General features: G+C 41.1%; 1 protein-coding gene across 7 annotated transcripts in view; it reads right to left on the bottom strand.

Moving 5' to 3' along the window:
* Positions 1-22,255, bottom strand: part of AGAP1 (ArfGAP with GTPase domain, ankyrin repeat and PH domain 1) — a 347,733-nt gene that overhangs the window by 30,313 nt on the left and 295,165 nt on the right. For all 7 annotated transcript variants that reach the window (XM_068686209.1, XM_068686211.1, XM_068686210.1 and 4 more), the window contains 3 exons: positions 15,509-15,663; positions 13,187-13,277; positions 6,868-7,090 (listed from right to left, as the gene is read on the bottom strand). In XM_068686209.1, the coding sequence (XP_068542310.1) occupies positions 6,868-7,090; positions 13,187-13,277; positions 15,509-15,663 (469 nt within the window). The remainder of the gene's footprint in view (positions 1-6,867; positions 7,091-13,186; positions 13,278-15,508; positions 15,664-22,255) is intronic.

Genomic DNA, 22,255 nt, shown 5'->3' with positions numbered 1-22,255 from the left:
TTGGTGATCGTGGCAAATTAACTAGGTAAGATAACCTCAGCTTCTAAAGGCAGAAGCTGGGGGTATGTAAATAGATGAGGGCAGACAGGGAGATCAGAGCCTGCACACCACTTAGCAGGATAATAAAGGAAATCATCCTTGATTATCAGTGCTAATTTGGACACTGCCGGTAGCTTGTTATGCGTGTTCTGAGTAGCATTTAATTAATTCAATTGCTTGTTAATGAGGGAAGTGACATGTGGGGAGCAGATGCCACCCAACTGCAGATGGGTTCTGGTCAGCCCTTCACAATAAAATCTTTTTTTTTTTTTTTTTTTTTTTTAAACCCTTCCCCCACCCCTAAAATGGGCAAGGTGTCAAGCATGGAGGAGCATTCAAAAGGGACAAAACACTGACCTCATCAGGCCAAGAACCGCTACGAAACCAGACCTGACAGTCGTGGATAGAGAGGTACTAATGTTCCCCCGGGCTGCATCTGTAGCGGTGCGTCCTTATGCCAGAAACTGGAGACCAACAGGACTGAAACAGCAATCTGATGGCCAGAACGAGCGAGAAATCAAAGAGCCGAAATGGAGAACCCTTGCAAGGCTCAGGACAAGATACGGGGATGTAACGAGGCAGTTTCCCTGTGCTTGCCCTTTATCAAAATTCACTCCGAGTACAAATAATGAAGGAATAATTATTTTTATGAAAAAAAGGAAGCACGGCTTAATTTTTTTTTCACAGAAGTTGCTCGCCAGCGTAATGGACGTTAGCCTTGAAACGGCAAGCCAGGCTTAAGCGTGGAATTGTGAAAGTCTGCTAAATATAGTCGAGCTGCATAATGTTTTTTCTGACACCATTAAATTCAGTTCATTAGTGAGCGAGGGATCAAACTGGATCTTACATCTTAAGGTGAAAGTCAATTCCCGACACTGCCAGCTCCCAACTCACGACTTTTCAGACAGCATTAAGAACCTCTCTGTTTTCTTATGACCTTTGTTAACCAGAATAAACACAGTAACTGCTATGCAAACAAACTACCTGAGCAAAATTGCAAGGACACCGTGGCAGGCACTTGCAGTTACTGGAAAGTTGCATCGTTGATCCAGACCACCTCTTAAAAACAGAAAGCTCCAGAATGGGAGGATTATGTACATCTTTGATTTTTAATACTCAGCACGTTGTCATCTGAAGTCTTCCCCCTACCCTGTCATCCACAGGAAAGCGAAAAATGTACATTTTCAAGCATATTTGTTTTTTCTAAATTAGCTGTATCAATCAGAATACAAAAACCAGGAGGTAGAGTTCAACATCTAAATCTCAGCTCAGAAACATGTTATATTCACCATGATGTAAACCACAATATTCAAGCTCCATTTAAAGCCTCAGCACAGCTTAAAACTATGCCTGACGTAAAGGGCAGCTAACAGCTGAGCTTCTACAAACTGTTCATCCCTCACTTTTCTAATACATTTTTCATGGAGACGGAAGTTCTTTCTACTTATGCAAGTTCTCAAAAAGACACTGAAATGGTGGAGCCCTTCAACTTTGTGGTTTGCAGAGATCTAATGCAAATTTTGAGCATCACTTCAGCAGAAGAACAAAAAGCATGGTTGGGATATGGCTCTGGATAGCAAGCTGCCCTTCCTTGTCCTCTTGGCCAACAGCTTCCAGCTGGTGGAGGCAGCCTTGCTGCTGGTGTATCCCAGCCCTCCTAGCAAGACTGAGCTCCCTTAGGAGCTCAGAGAAAGAGCGAGAGGATCGGGGAGGAAACAATCACCTCCTGGAGTGGGAGAGGGATGGTGACAGCTCCTCTCCTTTGGAGAAGGCCAACATCAGCTGAGGAACCCAACGGTGCCAAGCAAGTCTGCAAACCAGAAACAATACGAGCAAGAATAGATACAGGAAAGCAAAGCATATGCAGTGTGTCCAGAAGAAAGTTAAATATCTGGCAGAAAACCTACGTACTGGTGGCAAAACACGGTGCAGACACCCGAAGCACTAATCCCTAGAAGCTGGCTTCACAACATCTGCAACATTCCTCCATGGAGCAAACTCTGCCCTGGCCCCACTGCACCGCTCAGACTAGTCCTGTGTCACACCACTCAAAATCAATGTTTTAAGAGTGTGCTTAAATAGTATCAATAGCAATTACAGGGGAAAATCCTCATTCTCATCCCCAGACCCAGTTAATTGTTGCAACATTGATTTACTCTAATTTGACTTCTCACTCCAAATTAAACCCACATTACTGAAGGAGGGACTGCAGGCTAGCTCTCCCTGCTCTCCCCCTCCCCTCCAAGACAATAAATTTAATATTGAATACACTTGAAAAAATGGCAGTTGTTGCAGGATCCATACTGAAAGATCTTTTTCCTTTTTTTTCCTTTTTTTTTTTTTTCTTCCTGCGAGTAATTAAAAGATGCTTTTCTTGACTAATGATCCCCCTGTTTAGAAATGGGAAGTCGATACTCCTTCACCAGCAGTCAGCTTCAATTTGTCACAAGGCTCCCGAAGTTTGAGCGGCGGTTCTCAGGGCTGCTGGTAATTGCTGGAACCAATTACCAGCCTTCTAAAGCTGACCTAATCAGGGGCCCACGGACAACACTCCGAGGCCAGCTGGTCCCCTTTTTCTTCTATATTCACATATTCTCCTGTGCTTGGTTTTTCTGCTGCTTCGCCAACTTTTCTTACTCACCAGGAGCTCATGCTAATTCCTCTTCCCTCGCCGTAACCATGCGAACACCCTCAATCTGAACTTTGGCTCACGCTACTGCTTCGCATTATGCTGCTTCCTTGGGGGATCCTATTGCACCTGTGCTCCCATTATCTGCACTGGTTTCCAGTTTAATGCAATCCAAGGTGCTGCTTTTGATCCAGAGGCGCTGAATGACCTAGAGATCTGATTATTTTATAAACCGTCTCTCAGACTCTACGAGATCTGGCACAAGTTAACATTAGAGAGCGTACCTGGACAATATCCTTGATGAAAGTAGCAGGAGCAAGGACTTCTGCTACAAAGCTTTCAGGCTTTGAGTTCCTAAACTCCAATCTGAGAGCCTTTCTGACCTTCAGAATATGCTTTCAGGTTTGTCTTTCCCATGACTTTCTCAGAGAAAGAGTTTTAAGTGAATTTGAGTGCACTGGGAAAGGCCAGCAGTATGGTATGTGCAATGCGGTTTGATTATTAGTTTAACTTATTTTTGAGGGTACAAAATAAAAAATGTAAGCTGTACTCCAAGGCTGGCATAGCTCAATTTTTATAACTGTCGGTGACATTTTCCTGGGTAAGACTCCTTATTTATGCTGTGGCCTACAGTCAGCCGTTTGGCAGTCCTGCCTGCAAAACATCAACCCCTCCTTCACCCTTCCCTCTGCTCAACAGAAATACACTGCAACAACTCAGTGCCAACTTCTCACAAGCTGAAGGGACTGCTTTTGAAGCCTCGCATATGTCAAGGTTTTCAGTTTCCTCTTAGTCCAACATGTGAATGCTTCTTGAGCTTCCCAGTCCAACAGCCTGAGTACTTGTGGAGCACTCAATAGTCCTTCTCTGCCCTTGAAAATCCGTGGGTTTCCACTGATGGCTTCATCTCCAAGAGAAAGACACAACACGAAATGGTGAAACCCTCAGTTACCTGATTCCCACTACACGTCTACTAACAGAGGGTCCATCATCATGCTGACGACTTTTGGCTTTGCTATCGTGTATCAGTTGTCATCATCAACTTATTACACAGAAGCGTGTGAAAACTGTATTTGTCTAAGGTCTTTTACTGAGGCTTTGTGCTAAAGCCTTTGAATCAGTTGGGGGAATGGTTAAGGAATCTGTTCTTGCATTTCCAACACTTTTGTATGCATGAACTGGAAGTCTGAGTATGCATGTGGAAAACTATGGAGGGTAGATTAATGAGTATATGTAATGCAAGTGAAGAGGAGCAACTGTACAGGACATGTAATAAGTGGGGCTGCAGAGGGGAACACAGATAGGAACAAGTTTAGCGGAAACTTGGAAGAAAACATGGAATTACTTCTCTCTCTAGTCTGATGGGGCTTTGGCTCTGGGCAGCCTGTGCCAGGGCTGCGGCACCCGCCCAGCACCGCAGTGCTGCCTGGTGCTCAGAGGGAGCCTCCTGGGCTCCAGGCTGTGCCCAGGGCCTCTGGGCCAGGCCCTGGGCCTGCTGGCCGCACTGTGCCTAAGGCAGCCTCGGTGCCGCCAGCCCTCTTGGTGCCCAGGGCACGCTGCTGGCCCGTGCCCAGCGCGGTGCCCACCAGGCCCCCAGGGCCCTTCCTGCAGAGCTGCTTCCCAGCTGGGTGCCCCAGCGTGTCCTGGGGCTGTTCCTCCCCGGGGGCAGCACTCTGCACCTCTCCTGCCTGCGCTCCCCCAGGCTCCTGACAGCCCAGCTCTGTCCCTGTCCCTCGGGGTGGCTGCACGGGCCCTCTGCTTGCTCCTCCTGGTCAGGGGCCTGCTGGACTTCATCCAGTAGTGATCCCTGAGGTACTTCCTTGCCTTCTCCTCCACTTTTTTTTTTGTTTAACCCCACTTCAGGTCTATTATAGCTGCTTCTGATAGGATTCCTCATGCAAAACTCAGAACAACAGAGAGAAAACTAAATACACAACTTATATCTAGAGATGCTTGGATTTATTTCTTGCCATAGCTAGGACTGAAGGATCATGAGGCTAATGGAGACCAAAGTAAAGCACAAAAGGAAGCAGACACTTTGAAAAGGCAGAATTTTCATATATTCACGTGAAAAATACCACTTAAATCCTGTTCCAAACAGCAGAAACAAATGGGGGTAGCAAAGCAAGATTAGAATTGCTTTGTGGGCAAAATTTCAAATAATCTTACTTCTATTTTTTTCTACCAGCTTTTCTATCATACTTGATCTCATAACTAGAAATGCATATTTACAAAATAATCTTTATTCCCTTTGTCCCAAAATGCTATAGCCCAAGAAAGAAAATAAATTATGTCACTGACAAACAGCCAACCACAAATATGGTGTACAGAAACAAAGATGAATTAAAATAAACTGAGCATGAGATAGAAAAAAGTTGACTTTATATATGTAAGCCTCACTTCCAAACACACACACACACAAAAAAAAACAAACGTTGTTTTTAATTTAAATGGATGGCTTTCTTTTCATCTTCACCACATGCATTTCAGATTTATCATGACAACATCCTAAATTTATTATATAAATTCTAAAATCATGTTTTAAAAGAATCTAATTTAGTGTATGCCTTTTCGTTATAAATATTTAGAGTTGAGGTATCTTTCTGTTCACCTCAACAGTAAGGAGCAACATATATTTGTTAGATGCAACAATACAAGATTTCTGGATTAAGCACAAAGTAATACTAATGACTGAAAGACAACAAGAAGTTGATTTCAAATTAACTGATGAAATCATTATATTAGCTGTATAATAATATACACATACACAGCAGACATACAGTTTATGTATTAACAAAATCTCTGTGCAAGTCTCCCTGAACACATTTATATGCACAGGAATTCACCCAAGTAGCCTGATTAATGTACTTTGCTTCATTCTCGAAGATGAACCAAAGGTGGCACCACAAATTCATTTTTCAGTGCTAACGAAATAATGCAATAAGAAACAGTTGACTTTATTACAGACAACAGTACAAACCTACTCCTGTACTGTAGGAGGTGTCCCTGGTATATACTCCCACGTTATAATTTCACTTCATCTGATATTGGAAAAAGCACAATCCAGAAATATACATAAACAAAACGAGACCACAATTACCTCTGTTTGATTTCTCTTATATACACGAGGCTAACGCTGAGAGCTAAACCTTTGTCATTCCATTTGCTTCCTGGGGACTGAACACTGCTCAGATGCAGGCTGCCCCCCCGGGGCTCACACTAAGACAATTATAACACACTTCCAAAGATAACTTAAAAGATTGGCCCAGCTGGGCAAGATGGTCCAGAAGGTCTTCCACCTGTGTGAACCCCACTGTGCTGAAACCCAGTCTGCCAGGTCACTTCGGATCCCCCAAGACAACATGTTAGTTAGAACTATTAACACCTACCTCCACTAAAATCCGTTAAGTATTTTCAAAAAATCTTCCTCCTTTGACAGTGATCAGACAACTTAAGCATAAAAACCTTCGGTTTTCAGTAGGACAATGTATCACAGGAAAGATTTTCACTATACTGAGCTATGACTGGTAGGTAAAATACTGCTCTCATAGGAAACACACACTCCCCCACCAACTTATGGCATCATATATATCTCACATAAAGAAAGCAAGCAAGTCCATACTGAGAAGGGCTTTCAGGACAGCTGTGATGCAAACCCAAAGACCTGACAGCCAGGGACAAATTACACAGCAGTGTCCTGGGTGAGCCTGGTCTACTGAAAGCAGATTATTAATCATAAACTGATAGTCCAAGAGCCAGGAACTTTGTGGCTTAATGAAACAAAGAAACTTATTACAGTGTAATTTAGATTGAGGTATAACCAGGTGGGAGGTTTCAATCTCCCACTGTTTTGTCGGTCAGTCAATTGAACAAAAAATCATAGAGCTGCTGAGGAAACCTCCACGAGCATGAGAACATAACAGGGTCACTCTGCTTTTGACACACACCTCATTTGACATATTTTCTTCCTGGGCATGCAGTGAAGATATACACCTTCTGATTTTTACAAGGGGTACTTGAAGGTAGAATTTTAAAAGACTATGTTGTAAAATGTTGTAATGCCCTACCACCTCTGACTGAAATGCCAAAATGAGGAATTATGTGCTCAGCCTTATAGTTTACAGTCTTTGCCATGTGCAGTAAGTATCACATGCTACCTGACAGTGCATGCCAGTGTCAGATGGAGTGAGAAAGCATACCTTGTGGAGTCCGACGAAGGTTTCATATGGCCTTGGCTGTTCTCCTCCCAGACGCTGTTTGCCAACTCGTTCCCGATAGAAGACATCACCTTGATAAGCTCTATAGGCCAGTCGTCCAGGTCAAGAGAGCGGACCCGGGAGAGGTGTGTGCCAAGGTTTCGGTGTATACCTGAGCATTCAATGCATATGAGGGCTCCCAGATTCAAGCTGGCCCAGTCAGGGTCTACAGGAAAAAGGAGAAAAGCCATTAGAATAACAAAACACCTAACAACACCTTCTAGTTAATGTTTGTGGAAAAAGATTTTACCTCCAAAAACAATGGGAAAAAAAATCTGGTGTTCTGTTCACAAGCACAGTGAGGAGGTCTGGCAGAAGGGTCAATTTTGCCTTCTTAAGACCCCAGCCATTTTGAGAAACCCTAAGGGTGTGTGTATGTCACAAAAGATGTGTTGTTCCAGCTGCAGTCAAAAGTAGAGGGTGAATTAGAAAGAAAAGAAGAAACAAGGAAAATATAAACTGAGTAGCAGGCAGCTTATGAAGAAGTAGTAGAAAAAGTCCCTCCTTGGGAATCTAGAGCCACTCGTAGCCAATTACAAGAGAAAAAGAAAAAAAAAAAGAGTAGATACAATGTCGCTGTTGCTAACTATATCAACTCCCTTAATAACCATCTATATCATCACCTACATATGGCTTTTACATCTAACACACTATGGGGTATGTTTTCATCTCTAAGATCAGGGAGATAAGTACTAAGATGAAAATGTGATACTTTGAACAGTGCCAGTTTTAGTGTACTAGCCAGAAGGATTCCACAGACAAAAAAATAACCCCACAAATGATAAGGCAGTGACAAACCTGACAAAAGCCGGGAAATTCAAAGTCATTTCCCAAGATGGTTCACTTTTTGTCACTGTCCTGTGTTATTTAAATCTAGATTTGTATGAATATCCCTCTTCAACAAACATTCATTTCAACAAATGCAATGAAAGACTTATGGGAGGAATTTTTGGTGGCTTTTTTCCCACCTGCTGTCACATCTTTTCTTCTCTCCTTACCCTAGGCCTCCCAAAGAACAAGTAGGCTATCACAAATGCCAAGCAGGAAAGTCATGATTAATTGAGAGGGCAGGCAATTTTTATTCAAATCTAAACAAAATTTAGAGCTGACTGGAAAATAATTCTTTCTGTTATTGCAAATATCATCAAAGGACTCATTTCTATTTTGTGTAACCCAAAATTGAAAAAGATATTTTTGGCAGCCAAAATAAATGGAAAGAAAATATTTCCTACTTATTTGCCATGTCACTTTTGGTCAAAAATATTAAATGAAAGCAGATACTTCTAATGGCAAAATTCAACATTTCATTGAAAAGACTGATTGACATTTTTCTGTCCGTCCTTAGAAATAATAATAAAAGAAAACTCCCCCATCTTATTTCACTTAAGCAGAAAAACAGATCTTTTGTTTAAAAAGTTTCAGCTACACTAAGTCTTACTCTAGAAACAGACAGCAGGTGTTTCAGATCTCCAAAACTACAGAAGACAAAACACCTGCCATGCTTTACAAGTCCTTAGTAAGACGAGCATGAAACACTCCTTTCTTGCATATTTCTCCAGGTCACCTCCACGAGTTACTTTTGGTGTCTTGCCAGTGGGGGAACTCAAGTAGTGTATTTGAAATACACTAAAACTCCTGAAACACTAATTTGTCTGTAAAAGCTTAAACAGAGCAGGTATCCATTTAAAATTTACAAACTGTGACTTGGAATGAAATCTCTGCCCCTAACCTGCAAAGGGCAGGGTTATCTTCACAGACATAAAAAGTGTCATGAGTTCAAAGAAGTACTAACTCAGAACGAAGCAAGAGAAAAATTACTGATTAATATTTTTATAATTATTCCAACAGAAGCGATGCTAAGGACCTGATCCCCACACCCTCCAGAAATACATCTATGCATTTGAAGTACAACTGGTGTATCTTCTACTAAATACATTTCTAAAATATTTGTCTACATCCAAGTAACAGCGCTAGTAAGACTGAATTAGTCCGACAGATAACCAAGAAGTTACGAAGTAACCAAAAAATTTTGTCAGGATATTATTTTAAATTTCAACAATCTGACAACACACAATTGAGTAAGAAGGTGGCAAACCAGTAAAGTATTGAATTCATTACAGACATTCAGTTAAAAAACAGACTTTTTGATTTTGGTCACAACTGGATAATGCAAAGCATGGCAGAGCTCTAATAAGCAGCTTGGACAAGCAGCATCGGCCTTTGGTATCTGGAGAAAAAATGATATGATGACACTGATGACTTCTGTTTCAATTTGTGTGCACATGAAAAACTGTTCTCAAAAGGATATGTGCTAGATTACAAGTCACTACTGACCAATTAGTATGGTGAGCTATTATAAACTGGCATTCTTGATCTCATAATATATATATATATTTATTTTTAATCTAATTCGTGGAAATTTTAAGCTGTATACAATCTACTGTTTCTTTCTTTTTTTTTTTTTAATTTTAAAATTTTTGATTAAAAAAAAAAAAAGAAGAGGAAGATAAAAGAATTAGCTTACTTTTCTTGCTGATACCAACAGTAATTTTGAATTCGAGGATGCTTAGAGTACACATGGCAGGCACTTCTTCAGTATGCATACACCCAAATTTGATGGTAGAAGGAAAAAGCCCATTCTGTGCAGCTGGAGGTACTATAAAGCTGGTTTCTCTCTTTGTTACTTATAATTTGTCAATCAAAATACAAGCATTTTTATATCACTGAATATTCCCAGATTTAAACTTTCAGCTGTCCATATTCTTAAAGATGTTCAGTTTTCTCCTTCTCTAAAAAACTTCTTCCCCACTTTGACTTGCACCTCAATCAAATTGGTCATGTGAAAGCCAAAGCTCTTAACACAGATATTTTAGAAAAATAACCTCTTCACACCATCTCCTTCATCCCTTCGGACATGGGGTGGCTGATGAAAGACTTGCACATGCTAAACTCATCCGGATTCAGCATGGCAAAGATAGTGCTGGACTGAACAGAGGAAATCTCTGAAGAAAGGAACAGAAGAGCAAGGAAACTAAGGAGCAGCAGCAGCTGGTGAAGGCATCTTGCAGGGTTGAAGCAAGAGAGGGAAAAATTCGTATCTTTTAATTTCCTTGAGAATTTTCTTCTATTCTACCTATAGAAAATTGAATCTCGTGATGGGTTTGATAGGCTTGACAATGACGCTGAAGTTACTATGTCAGTGTTTGGCTCTCAAATCCAAAATACACCATGGTAGAGTCTAGACACTAAACTCTGTTGGACTGGGAAACACATAATGAGTCTCCTTGTTTTTTTCTGCAACAGAAAAGATCTAATATTCCATATACCTTACAAGAGTGAAATATTTCTCTTCCGATATGCTCTTTAAGCATTACAACTGGAAGAGCAAAAAGCATCTGGAGGCAGAAATTTAGCTTTGTTTGCCTAAGCAATCTGATCATCTTCAGTGCCTTCTCCACCTGGAACTGGGCCTCTCGCTGCTTGCAAGGCCCCTGGGAAAAGGGAAGGTTTGTCTCCTTGTGAAACCGGCACAAAGTCCACTTGGGCTAAAAGTTCAGTACCTGAAGGCCTCCGTGCCTCAGTGTCACCTCTGTTCTCCTGGGATGGGAAAGTTAATAAGGAGTTAGCAGTCTGAGACTGCTAAAGGGGCAGTTGGCTGAAGCACTCAAGGGCTCCTGGTACTACTGCTGCTGGTTAACATACAACAAAGCAGAAATTCCCCAGTGAAACAAAGTGCTGTAATGAAGTGCTAAAAAGCCAAAGCGTTCTAGAAAGAGGAAGAATGAGACTTCTGAAGTGGAAGATTGATGGCCCTTGAATGGAAGTGAGGGACAGCAACATCTCATATTCCTTTGCTCCCAAACATCTGGCTTTGTGAAGATGCAAACTATGCAAGCCTTCCACAAGGGCCCTGGTGTTTGTGATGCAAAATGCTCCGGGGTAAGGGCTTGCCCAGGCAAGAGAGAAAGGGAGTGAAGGGAATAAAGCAAGGCCTGGCATAAAAAGCAGCAGGCTGAGGTTCACACAGTGTGCGCACATGTTTACGTTTTAAGATACATTGCTTAGGAACTATCGCAGGTTTTTCAAAGGAAACAAGAGGACTTCAAATTAGGAAGGGCAAATGACAAGAAGAGACAAGGAAGGTTTAAATAATCTCCGAGAGCACAAACAATTCAGTGAGGTTCCAGCTGAGGTTGCAAACTTGCCCCCTACTCCCCAAGACATATAACCAAGTGTTGACAGCTGCCAAAAAGGGTGGTCCCATCCTGCCCTCTCCCTGCAACATATTCTTGGCACAGCCCCTGCTGGCACCGTGCACGTGTGGCCAGCTTGACCCAAGAAGCAATCTGGATGAAAAACAACCTGGCTGAAAGGAAAAGGACAAAAAAAAAAAAAAAAGGCTTTTTTTGCACAATCATGTTCTGATTAAACATCTAACTGAGCTGCATAAATACTGGGGTACAAGACTAGGAGAGAAACATACCTCGGGGATAGTGTGCACTCTGGGTAGGGCTTAAAGGGTTCGTGGGCACATTGCAAGGACACGGGTGGGTGTGGGAACCTGTTTGCCATAAAGGAATTACACTTTTCCACTCTATTTGGGTGACCAGTTAGCAGGGTCTTGGAAAATGCTACCCACAGCTGTAAAGATAGACTGGAGAAGACTTTAGAGAAGCTAAAGGTCACTTGAAAACCCCATCCTTCTCATATGCAGCACTGCATCTTATATGAATACTGCTACAACTATACTAAAGCCTTGGAATAAATCTGAACGACTACCAGGTTAATATGAAAGAACATGAATAAATGAGTCACTTTCATCTGTGTGTGCTAAAATACCAGCCAAACTAACATTTTTCCTTGTTTATCGCACTCTGGATTACTAGCCCATGGAATGTAAAGACCTTAATTCATCAAGGTTGATATTTTTTTCTGTCTGTCTGTGAAAGGTCCATGATATTTATACTGGAGATCTCCTACAAGCAGGTCATCGAGCTGGACAGGATCTGAATCCTGGTGCTCAAAGCCTAGTCCAGTCAAGGCTCATATCCCTGCATGCTGAGGACAGAGCACCTACCTGCCTTTGTTCTCGATCCATCGCCTACGGACAGAATACGAATATCTGACATCTGATATCTTTCAAAAGAATCAATTAAAATCAATCAGTGTGAAGAACATTTTGATGGCATGGACTGGAAAAAACTTGTCATTTTAAATGCCTGTTAATGTGCTAACCACCTTCTCTTCAAACCTTTTGAGGATGAGGCAGGCTTGCTTGGTGGATGACCGAATCAGCTGAATTGTTAACTATGCAGACAGCAAATTAATCATGCAAAAGCACTTACACTTTTGTATGAATGTTCATTTTAAATTTAGCTGGAAAGTTTAAATGGCTTAGACAAATAGTCAGAATCCTAAACAGTAAGTCTTAAAAAAAAGTATCCAAAGAAAAATAAATGAATATTTTTCCATTTTAAGCACATGTAAAATCACAAGAAAAAAGTTCTGACTTTCAAACATCAAAGAAATAAAAATGCGCAAGTTCTCAATCCTTCAGCTTCTACAGCTAATTGCTTTAGAGCAAGAGTACTTCCTTTTTATGGCTTTGTTACAAACCTCTGGAACTAAAGAGCAACAGAATAATGACCTCAGCTGGGGTTAGTGAGGTGAAGAGCAGCTCAAAGTATTCTTGAGAACACTTTTCTGAACATTAGGTATATGTTTAAAAATAAAAAAGGGAAAGAAACATAAAGGGGAAAAAATTCCCAAATCAGTTTTCTAGTATCCAGACATAACGAGCAATGACTTCAGTTTCTTCTGACAAGTAACCCTAAAAAAAAAACAAACCCAAAACCCACAAATTAAGCTTTACCTCTCTGAAAATATTACAACAGTACATATGCCCTCTCCACCCAAAGTGGGAAGAAAATGGAAGTAACTGATGTCAAAGAGCAAAGTCCTTTTTCCCTTTCTTCAAAGGAAAGTGAAAAAATGTTCACATTTGAAGAGACAAGTACAACAACAAGGGGGAAAAATTAGGACTCATCTGACATGGCATATATTAAGTATAAATTAACATAAATTAAGCTTGATTAAGCAAACTCCATAATGAAGAAGAAATGTGCAAACAACATATAGAATATAATACCAAAAAAGACAAAGTCTGTGGTGGGTGTACACCCAAGTCTCGGCCAAGGAGATGAGTGAGGTCAGTTTCTGCAAGCAAGCACCCCGTGCTGCCTTTGGCAATGGCTGTACTTACTCTGTGCTTCACAGTCCACGCAGTGGGAATTGCCTCTGATGTTCCTGATTGACTGAAGGGCCATGGCCTCACTCTGACTCGTCATACGGGACTGCGTAGATTTGAAGAAACACGTATGCAACAAACAAGAGCCCAATAAAAAGGGTTAGATAAAAATTGTCAGCAAAGGCAACAAAACAAAGCTTAGATCAAGTTTCAACAAATAAGCTGAAAGATCCTGAAGCCTTTGGATTGCCTCTCAAGAAATAGCAACCTCAATAGCGTCTCCAAGTACCACAAGACCATGCCTGCCAAGCAGAAATTCCCTCTCTCCTCCCCTAATTTTGTCAGCTTGGGATTTCTCCCAGAGCTGTCCCCACCCTGCACAGGAACTCCCAGCACTCTGGGGACTCTTGCCTGGAATCTAACTGGTGGGAAGCCTGTGCAGAGGAAAACTGAGCTTCAAGATGAGCCCTGCTATTCACAAGAAAGGTACAGCGTAGATTTACTTCTTTAGATAAATTAGATAAGAATATTATTGTATCAAATCAATTTCTTTTATTGATGTTTTTGCTTTTTCTAATGAAGACTAAGGGATGGCTTGCGAAAGAAACCGAAACCCTTTTATTGTCAAAAGGTCAGATTTAATCAGATGGCTCCCATTTAGATTCTCTCCACGATGACCGGCCGATGACCCGGAGTGTCTGTCACCACGTAGTAGTAGTTCAGCTCTATCCAACTAAACCTTCTTGTGGGTTATCTGAGAAGAAAATTGTTAGCTGTACCAAATTATGGGCTCTCTGAAATTAATTTTCAAATGAAAGTCAATCTTTTTTGAAATAATTTAAGCAGGATTAGGACCGGGTCTTACGTATGGGCATGTGGAGATATGTCTTCCCAGTCTGTCAATGGGAGGCTTACTAAACCTGCCCAGTTAGCTGTGCTTATGGTGTTCTGGTTAGTTCTTCTGTTGTGAGACCTTGGAAATACTTTACAGAAAAATCTATTGGAGCACTGTAGCAGGTTGAATATATAACCAAAAAAGCTTTCTGAACAAGCAAAATCGTATCAATGGATTCTCCTTTTCAAAAGAATACATGTATTTAATATACACAAAGGACAATCTTCTCTGTAGGTATCACACAGTAAATGTTAACAGCCACTCTTTGCCCTCTTTTCTATTAGGGCTCTTTTAACGTGGGTGTTAGTATACTCATTTCCTCTGCTATGCTCTCTTAACATACACATTAAAATGTGCAAATCCATGAAAGTCAGACACAAAACCAAATAGGTAGTAATTTTTCTCCCTCTCAGGAATATATATTAGAAATAAACATTTTTTTTAACCAAATAGGAAGTAAATTATGTTACAGTGATGATAATTACTGATGTCTGATCTGTTCTGGTAGGTTGGGGTAATGAAAGCAGGCATTCCTTTCAAAATTTGACTCTCCTTCTTGCAATATGAAATCATTAAAGACATCTCTCACATGGATAAGGTTAAGGGGTCTACAGGTCTGAACAATTACTCCCCATTTCTCTCTCTCCCTTACCACTCAACACCTTGCTCTCTAGTTGTGAACTGTTTGCAGTCACAAAGACTCAGGAATCACAGGTTCTCCTGCCCCTCCAACAATGAGCAATGGCTCAAGTACTCTCAGATTTTAAACGTGTATTTTAATAGGAAAGAAGAACAAATTACTTCTGTCGTAATGTGAAAGCATGGCAAATTAGAAAGACAGCTCCTTTTAGGAAAAGGCTATAGCTTATCTTTGATTTCTGTGATTTGTATCACTTTATCACTGCGGAGCCCGGTGCCTGAACACCACTGCACATTTATGGCTAGGCCAACCAGAATGCTTAACTAAACCTTGCCATGCAGGAGCAAAATAAATGTTAATTGAGATTTGGCAAGTAAATAAGCTGGGTTTCGGGTCTGTCTCCACTCTTCACCAAGACAGGTTCTTCTTAAAGAACTTTCTGCAGCCCTTCCCTACCTTGAAACAAACCTGAGTCTGCAGTAGTGATTCCACAATATAACTTCTCAGTGGGGATCTTGCTCCAACTTGCAGTCAAATTTTAAGAGCAATGCAGAAGATCCAAATATAATCTAGTAGCTCTATTTACTCAATTGCTCTCAAAAATAAACTGTGAAATGAGCTACAGTACCAGTTATCTTGAAATATCTGAGAAACGTATGCAGCTCTAACACAACTGTGCCATGTGCCTAGCACACGCATGTCTCTAGGAGGACAAGTTTTAAAACTCAGGGTTCTTGATTTTGCTTTCCTTTTAATCATCAACCACCATAACTTATTTTCAGTATTACTCTGTGTGCCATACCTTGTTCTTGCTGCTCTCGCATGACTGTAAACTGGCCAAGATCTGACTCTCTATGGCTTGTACCCATGCATCTCTTTCTTCGTATGTGGTAGCTTCGAAGTGCCATGTCTGGCCAGTGAGAGAGACAATGATAAACTCGAAGTTTTCTTCTTGTTCTGAAAAAAACATATAATAGTAAGAAAAGTTTAAGGATCTCGATAGATAGGCCTAAGCAATCCTGTTTGATGAGAATTTCTGCAATGTAACAAGGAATTGCAGGTCTGAATGCCGGAGATTCAAGTCTAAGTAAATCCAACTACCCTGAAGCTGCACAATGCATCCCAAAACAACTCGCAGATGCAAATTTTTTCTCTCTAAATGCTATGTAGATAAAGTACTTTTTTATGCATAAATATTCAGTTCCTCTGTGTGTTTGAGTATTTAGTGTTGAGTCTATCCATTTCTCTAACACAAAGTGGCCAACAAACATTATTTAGACTTTAACCTGAGGTGCTAAGAGCTACACGTGTCACAAATTAACTTAAAAGATAGACAGACTATAAAAAGGTGACAAAACAAAGTTTGTCAATTCTTCCTTCAATCACACGTGTACATGCACAGATATGTTAAAAAAAATATATTTGCTTTTCTGGTCTACAGCACAAATACACCGGATTATACAGGATTAAAATCAGTTCAGCTTATTCAACATTCATATTTGACATGGAAGATGATAAAATGACCTGAGAAGCTAGCAGAAAAGGTCAAAGAAAAACCTTAAGGGCCACTGGAGCATAAGGACTAGTATTCAGGCTGAAGCACTGCAGCATATGAAAACATCAACAGAAGTACGCACACTAACTACACATGGGACAGCAAAGTCAAATTAAAAAAAAATCAAAGAAGCTGAAACAGAGATAGTAGAATTGGGAATAGCAGGCATGAAGCATGAAAGGAACATAATAATAGAGCACAAAGTTCTGGTGAACATCAGACGTCACGGGTTTTAGAAAGAGCATTTACATTCACGTGTCTACTAATGACTTATTACGTATTCAGAGCCATGAACCTCCTGCATTACCTTGTCATCCATGAGCATGTAAAGATAAGTGACCAATCTAGCACTAGATTTAAAGATAGCACTGCTGCTCGCAGGAAGTCATTTTCTCTACCTGTGGGACAACTGTTTTTTCTTGATAAACTCCATGCTAGCAAGACCATTGCTTATGCTGCTTTAATGAACTCTCAAAAAACAGAGTAGGTTACTTTGCACCTTGAGAACACACACAGAGCTGAAGGTTATTTCCAGGTGCATGAGAACACCTGAAGTAGCAGTTACACTAATAAATAAATAAATAAGTGTAGAATAAATGAAAACAGAAAGAGGAGAGAAATGCAACTGTGCAGGTATAACTAGATTTGTTTTAGCAATATTGTGTAAAAAGCAGGTAGGATCACTAAGCAAAATGCTGATTAAATCACAAAAAAAAAGTCACATTTATCAACTGGAGCTTCAAGAGTTTATGAAGGTGATGTAAGAGTAAGTCCAACAGAGAGACTAAAATTGCTTTCAGTCCTGGGCACTGTCATCGGCAGGACAACGCAGTGCTGCAGAATAAAAACTGAAGCACCTCCAGAAAGCCTTGTTGGAGGGAAGAAGGTCCGGAGAAAGCCAGGGAACGCAGGCAGAGTAAGAGAACACGGAAAACTGAATCTCACATGAAGCAGCTTCTGGCAGAATCCAGTTCAGGAGACTCATTCTTAGGCATTGTGCCCTTCTCCTTCATCTCTCCTCTACTCGGTGGGCGCTGGAAGATAAAGCTATCACATGGGGTGGTGTGTGGCTTTTGGGATCATTTTGTCACCACAGGGAAAATGAATTCCCCATGCCTCCTTTTTAAGCAGGGAGGACGGCCCAATGGATGCAAAGAAACAAGGGCGCTACAAGAGGTGACTCCTCAAGCACACAGGACTGAGCTAGCTTCTCATCCATAATGATCAACAAGTGTATGTGCTATAAATTTAGAGAGACTCTCTGCAGAGACACAATGCTGTCATGGTCCAGCCCAAAATTTCAGCATCTAAGAACTACGTGACTTCCCAGCATCACAATTCCAGGACCTGAAAGAAGTGCATAAAGCCAAGACTCGGCATGATTGAACTCTCCCATCTTGTATTTGCCAATAATCCTGATTGCGTACTTAGGAATTTATTATGAGAAATAAATTCTGCAATCCAGCCAGTCTGCCCTTTAAAAGCAAGTTTGAAATACTGTCCTTGTTCACAACAGTGCCCCTGCAGGCTTTGTTTGCAAGGAATGCTGCACTGAAGTTACCCTCTGCTCCTGGAAGGCATCCTGCGTGGTGTATGAACCCTGCCATCCAGGCGACTCGAGTGAAAAGGGGGGAACACCGCCAGCTGCTTCCTGTCGGTGTTCCTTTACACATGAAGTATCCTTTTTCCGAAGGAAAGGCTCTCTTGTTTAATCTCTGACCTCTTCTGCGGTGACCAGATGACACTGTGACAAAAGCTGCAAATGCCTCGCAGCCGCTGTGGCTTGGGATTGCCAGGTCTGCACGGCGTGTTGGGGTGTTTGTCCCCATGCAGCCGCACCACGGGTTACGAGGGCTGCAGCATGTCCTAAGGCTGGGCTGGGAGGGCATCTCCATGTCATCAGGAAGCGAGCTGACAACTTGGTTGTTGTTGACAACACATTAAGAACGCACAAGTTTGCATATTTTATTAGGCTTACTCCTTAAAAAGCTCAGACGAGAAGCATGAGCACCAGTGGAAGATGCATTCAATAACACATTTTCTGCTTAAATGTGATGGAGTTTTGTTTTTGCAGACACGACTGCAAAACAAAGCACCAGAGCCAATGCCACGTCACCTGCAGAGCAATGTGTAAGACAGGCACGGCACGCAGGTAGCAAACATGTAGATCCTCAGCCATCGCAAACACAAACAGAAAAATTTCAGGCAGCAGGGTGAAATTGCTCAGTTTTACTCTTCGGTAAAATTATGGGTTGTGCTATTTAAATCCCTATGAGCCCAATCACAAAATTTTATTAAACAGTTTTCCATGTTTAACAGTTATTCATAGAAAGGTCCACTATAATAGTATTTTAGCACCATCAACCTGTCGAAATCAACCTGCCCAATTACTCCAAACTACATTAATAACACCGGATATTACACTAATTGTGTCCAGTTTCTATGCAGACGAGGTCCCAAGGGGCTAATTTTTCATCCTCAGGGGCAAGCAACTCAGCCATCAAACTGATTTCACTAAGAATCCCTCCTCATTACACAAGTCTGGGCTGTCAAACTTTTTTTTAAAAAGGTTAATGGGCCAATCAGTCATCAATTATTTCCTGGAAGCCCAGCAGACAAAGGGTTAAAGTGCTAAGAAACAGCTGCAACTGATTTACATTTGGAAGTTATTATCAACATGAGATGTCTAAAATGTTGTGGGTTTTCTTTTTCTTTTTTTTTTTCTTTTTTTTTTTTTTTTTTTGGGTATAAGTGGGAAGGGGTGGCTAAAATGGGAAATAAGCCCAAACTGTAAGACTGTGGTGATACAGCTGATAACACGTGAGACTTTTTTGGATTTTACTAGAGGAGCAGTGGATGTACAACCAGCGAGTTTTAGGAAAACTACACAGCCTTGCATATAGTGGTAGGGAAGCCATTAGCACCACCACTTTCTAGGAACCACACGGTACCACGGTTGATCCTGCACACACCGATTTCACCATTACCTTTTCATAGTAAGTTTCCTTCATTCAGCAGAACTTCATCAATATTTTCCCCTGCCAAACAACATCCATTGCTACAGCCCACCCACTTATGGAGAACGATGCACAATTCCTTACAAGTGCTGTGCAAGGGAAGACAAACAGGCACAGTCACACTGCATCCACTGCGTTCCCACACCAATGCCAGTGTTCATGGTACGTAACAGAGATCAGATTTAGCAATCTACACTGAAAATAACTACAGGATACAATTAGTCTATAACTTGTTCCAGAGAGCTCAATTAAGTCCACTAAAATGTAGGGAAAACATACATCTTGGTATCCCAGTAAGAGCTGCTCTAAACAATGTGCTTATATAATTTTGTTTGCAATTTTAACTTCTCAGATCTTTTATTCTCAGTATTAAGAACAGCATAAATAGCTACTGACACCTTGCACCAGTGGTGGATAACCACAAGCACATTAGTGGAGGATAAGGCCCCCTTTTCTGCCAGGCACTCTACAATCAGAAATCACACCCATCCCCAATGTTTGCTTTAAAAAAAACCACAGTATTGTCACTTTTCAAAGGGCATAAAAGTAAGACTTACCAAGATTAAGGCATTTTTCATAGGCCCACATGGATATTTGTAAAGAATCAGAAATAAAACTGGATTTCTGACTTCCAAGTCAGTGGTTTACAACCAGCCTCTTACCTTAGATGCTAGATCGTGCATTTGCATCTTTGCACAATGTAGCTGCCATCAGAGGATCCTGGTGCTAATGCTACCTTGGTAAATTAATAGCAATAGATGCCAGTGGCACAGCATATACTTTCCAGAAACAGCAAGTGTAGAACCAAGAGATTCAATGGCATATTTCAAACACCCATAAAGCATCTTCTAGAGTTGAGGTTACAGGTTGGGACCTATTCAAGCCTGCCTGAAGTAACACCAAGACCTATTTAAACTCCCTTTTTATCACATCCTCTTTTATCTCTCAAAAACCACTTCCACTCAAGCATCCTTCCTTAATAACCCTCAATCTTTTCAAAAGGATGATAATGAAAAACTGCTGAGGTGCTCCAGCAATCAACACTGGATGTTTACAATACACAATTTGTTTACAACGAAGGTGCGTGTTATTTATGTACTACATAACGATAACTATCGTTACGTTTTGCCACTTGGTGTAAATTATCCCTGTAACTTGGAAGATAAGCATGTTTATTAGCAGCATCAATTAAGGAAATATTTGTGCCATGTCCCACTGGGCATGACTACGCTAATACTTCTCTCCCCTTTCCAAACCCAGTGTCTAAATCTAATTAGTTTTGAAAATCAACCCTATCAGGACAATATAGCTCTGCTATCAGTTGCCCACAGCTCTTGGTAAAGGTTGCATTCCACTGGAAGAATTTTTCAGTGGTACTGTTTTATATCACTACCCGTGAATGACAAACTGATGATGAAAGGCTTGTTTCTAGCTCAAGGCGCTCAGCCCCCCCACCATATGTACTCGCTTTAAGACAACACAATTTGAAGAAATGCATGAAGTCATTTTTAAATTCAGCTCATAGGGTACCTAAGTCTGTATTTGCACTAGGTGTTCCCCAATACATTTCAAACCCACAGCTCACTTTTTAAATTGTCGATTGGGTAGAGCTTATCTTTGGTGTTGTGAATGAACAGCCTCCCCCTGCATCTGCTGTGGTTGAGCCAAAGCTAACTTCCTGCATTGGCACAGCATCACGGCAGCAACAGCATCGCGACCTTTTCAACAAAAGGTAGTTTGGGAGTTAATGAATATGCAGAAGACAAGTTTTCCATGAGATCCTGGCAACTCCAATGCAGCACGGCTTAACATGTCCCATGTAACCATGAAGAGTGGAAAAATGAAGATTTAGTATCTTTTTGAATGTTTAACCAAAGCATGCAGAGCACAGTTGTTACATTTCATAAAGCTACTTCTTTACACATTGCTACAGGAAAAATAATTCCATGTTTTAACAACCCTGCTCTGAGAGCAGGTACACCAGACTCCAGCTTCAGAAGAGTGAAATCGAGCAGGGTCTGTTTTAAGCACGACATGCTATTACATGCTTTCCCCCTAGAAAATCAAAGGATTGCTTAAATCTTGGCTGCCTGCAATAAGGAGCAGGTGCGACTTTTTCATTTGTCAGTGACTCCCTATGAGAAAAAAAAACAAACAAACACAAAAATCTGAAAACGAGCAGTTTTAGTCAAACTCTACAATTGCAAGAAATTTTACCTTCTTTAATCTAAGAAATAATCTTTCTAAATAACATCAGTACGAAAGTGATGAAGGAACAGCAAAGGGCATAGCAGTACAATGACCGCTTCTTTCTGCCCTCAGAAGTTAGAGCCATCCAGCTGTGAATCCTACACCCAGACAGTCACCTTTGTGAAAATCCGGCCAGGACAGACACGACAGAAATGCAATGGCTTGGGCATCAAATAGCTGAGAGGAACCACATTCAGGGAGGACTCTCAGCTTTGCACGGCGTGTAGCAAAAGGTGACCTTGTGCAAGCACCAGGCACCAGTGACCGACCCACCACGCCGAGGACCACGCAGACACTCGCTGCTGCTAAGCATCGATGAAACCTTTGCAGCATCTGAGTTGCTGTGTGCAGACCTTTGCTTTCCCCATCTTAATTGGAGATTTTGCTACATGGAAGTGCACAGAATCCCTAAATAATAGGATTGGAATTAAAAACTAGCTGAGAAACTGCTTTCTAGATCAAGCTTTTAAAAATGAGAATTGTACATGATGAGAATATTTTTGTTCTGTAAAAACGTGTAAGTGCAATTGAGCAAGCATGTGCTAAAGACTAAAGCAGATTTGTTATTCTGGACTGTCATTTCCTATCAACATTTTCTTTTTTGAAGGCATAATTATCTAAACATGTGGCTTTTAATACTTACACTGCTCATTAACTCTACATTTGCCAGTCTCACAACTCCTGCTATCACAGCGAGGTTAAACATACAAGCTCAGAGATGCAAAAC

Source organism: Anas acuta, chromosome 6 (genome assembly GCF_963932015.1).
Source record: "Anas acuta chromosome 6, bAnaAcu1.1, whole genome shotgun sequence".
Lineage (NCBI taxonomy): Eukaryota > Metazoa > Chordata > Aves > Anseriformes > Anatidae > Anas > Anas acuta.
Note: the sequence above shows the minus strand (reverse complement) of the source record. Positions and strands in the feature narration are given on the sequence as shown.